Raw genomic sequence first — 2890 nt, forward strand, 5'->3', positions numbered from 1 at the left:
GGGGTGCGTTACAAAGGAAGGGAGGCAGGGGCAGGATGCAGGTATGGCTCTCTCCAGGCAGAAGGGGCAAATGGCAGCACGGCAGAGCCCCCGCTCGCAGTGCTGCCACACCTGCATCCTCACATGGTGAGAGTAGTGCCTACTCTCCTGGGCCAGCTGGCAAGTGGCAACAACACAGAGTCCTGGCTACCAGTACTGATGTGGACACAGCAGCGCAGGAGCAGGGACCATGCCCTGCTGCCACTTGTCTAGCTGGCGTGGGGTCACGGGATGCAGGCGCAGCTTGCTTCCAGGCAGAAGGGGGCAAGTGGCAGCAGGGCATTTTTTAATTTTGTTAAAAAATCATTGATTTTTATCCACCCTGTTTTTTTTTCCCTGTTTTTTTTTTTCCAAGTCCTATCTCTTTTCAGTACATACAAGACTACCACTAGAATTTCTAAGTATAATGAAAGAATAAGGGTCCTTGTTGCAAGCTCTATGCTCTGGTCACCAGCACATACTAATGACTGTTTCAGCATATTTTCGCTGCTAATATTACCTGGGTTACCAGATTAACCAACACATGATTTCTCCCACCTGCACTGTGCTGTACAGACATACAAAGCCCACAGGTGGTTTGAGGCTTCCTCCTACTCCCACTGAAACCCCTATAACTAAGTGAAAATTTGGGATGTTTTCTTGAAGAACATTGTGTATGTCAAATGAATGCCCCACCCTCACTCTTCTCAATCCTATTTTCCCTGGGATGGCCTCTTCTCCCTGAACAAACCTCAGTTACAACATTGACCTTTCTAACTTTCACCTGCTGAAAAACACCACAACACTAGCAACCCGCATGAAGTCAGATATTAAACTTGGAGAATTAATCTGAAATGTATGAGATGACAAGGAGAAACTCTGGGAGTAGTAATGCTTAAAAGACACTTACAACTGGACAACTAATTATTGTAGGAACCCTGATACAGCAGCAAAACTACTGATGTGATTTTTGTTTGAGTGGGGTGTGCTATACTAGGAAAAAGACTTAAAAGTATCAGCTACCTCAAGGTACCTCACTGACGGTGTAGCATTAAATGGCAGCATCTGTATTAGATGTCATAAGGTTCAAACGGTTTAGATTTAAAACCTCAAACTTTCCCCTCTGCAATTGAAATGCACTCCCAAAGCACATCTCTGCTGGAGAAACATTTACTACCTTCCCTGGGCTCACCTCATATCAGATGAGGCAGCTGGCACTTTTCACACAAGTCACCATGCTAGGTTGAGCCCAGGGGGGCCTGTCCAGGCCTTCAAATCACATGAGTGCTGCATCGTTGCTTGGATGTGACCACATGCAGTTCAAAAAGCAAGTTCAAGCAACACCCTTTGTTTCCCTGCCCCCTCATAAGGACAAGCCCTGGAGCTCCTCTGCCCATGCCACTGTGTGGGAAGGGTCACACTTCTTCTCAAGCTAGGGTTTGAAGAGGCACTCAAACTTAGGGCTGGCACTTCAGGGACTCTGAAACAGTCTTAGCTACCAGCTCCCCTAGTCCAGTTGCCATCACATCAAGGGCAAGCAAGGGAGATTTAAACTGGACATTAGGAAGAAGTGTCACACTAGGAGGGTGGTGAAACACTGCAACAGGTTACCTAGAGAGGTGGTGCGATCTCCATCCTGGGAAATTTTGAAGGCCCAGCTCAACAAAGCCCTGGCTGGGGTTGATCTAGTTCAGTGTTTCTCAACCAGAGGGTTGCGAGAATATATGAAAGGGCTGCGCACAGTCATAGGAAAATGTGGAAAATCACAGATTTTTTCTTTTAAAAGAGAAAAACATGGAAAACTGTCCATTTCCACCCGCGGGCTGGCAGGAGACTAGCTACTTAAACTATTTACTGGGTTGGGATTGGCCACTGATGTTTACTAGGACAAAAAAGGTTGAGAACCACTGCTCTGGTTGGAGATGGCCCTGTTCTAAGCAGGTACCATGGTACCTGGGTTCCCACCTGCTTAGGGTTACCATACATTCAGGTTTACCTGGACCCGTCCTCGTTTTGGGTCCTCCCATCCCCCTCCGGGCAGTTTTTTTTAAACATCAACAAATGTCTGGGATTTTGCTCTGCTCAGCACTAAAGTTTTTCCCTGCACCTCCTGGTTTGCCCTAGCAAGGAGCTGCTTGGGTCTGGTGGGAGTGGGGGGCAAGCAATTGGAGGCAGGGGCATCACATGCTCTGCGTGCACATATGTATGCAGCCAGCATGCAGCCCGGCAGGGTGGCGAGAGCAGCCCTAGCAGCTGCATGGAGGGTCAGGTCTTGGGGACTGTCTGGTGTGTGCAGGACTTGGGGACTGTTATGCGTGTATGTGGAGTGTTCGGGGACTGTCCAGTGTGCGCATATGTGTAGGGCTTGGGGACTGGTGCGAGTGTATGTGTGACCCTGCACTTGGGGACTGTCCAGTGTGTGTACATGCACACGTAGGGAGTGCTGTGCATGTGGGCAGGGCTTGGGGACTGTCCTGTGTGTACAGGGCATGGGGGCTGCTTGGTGCCTGTGTGCAGGGCTTGGGGATGTCCCACGTGTGCTTGTCTGCATGTGCAGGGCTTGGGGACTGTCCTGCGTGTGTGTGCAGGGCTTAGGAACTGTTGTGCACACCTGCGTGTAGGGCTTGGGAACTGTTCTGTGTGTGTGCACGCACAAGACGGCGGGGGGGCTGTGGGTCAGCAAGTGGGGCAGAGGGAGGGGCTTCAGGTCGGGACTGAGGGGCACCAGCACCCCCCCCCAAGGCCGCCTCCTTTAAAGCAGGAACCCAGCCCCCCCCGCGCTGACCTCTGCAGGCCCTGGATGTCTGGCGGGATGCTGTGTAGACGGTTGCCGCCCAGGCTGAGGCGCTGCAGGCCGCGCAGGCCGAGCAGG

The 2890-nt window shown here is 51.2% G+C and overlaps 1 protein-coding gene across 1 annotated transcript in view; it reads right to left on the minus strand.

Annotated features, from left to right (window-relative positions):
• The window catches only part of LRRC58 (leucine rich repeat containing 58), a gene marked incomplete at its 5' end in the record, with an annotated part of 36551 nt that extends 33665 nt beyond the window's left edge, over positions 1–2886 (minus strand). The window contains one exon of the mRNA XM_019526671.1: positions 2804–2886. Coding sequence (XP_019382216.1) covers positions 2804–2886 — 83 coding nt within the window. The remainder of the gene's footprint in view (positions 1–2803) is intronic.
• Between the last annotated feature and the right edge of the window lie 4 nt (positions 2887–2890).

Source organism: Gavialis gangeticus, unplaced genomic scaffold (assembly GCF_001723915.1).
Source record: "Gavialis gangeticus isolate Ggan-Ray unplaced genomic scaffold, GavGan_comp1, whole genome shotgun sequence".
Taxonomy (NCBI): Eukaryota; Metazoa; Chordata; order Crocodylia; family Gavialidae; genus Gavialis; species Gavialis gangeticus.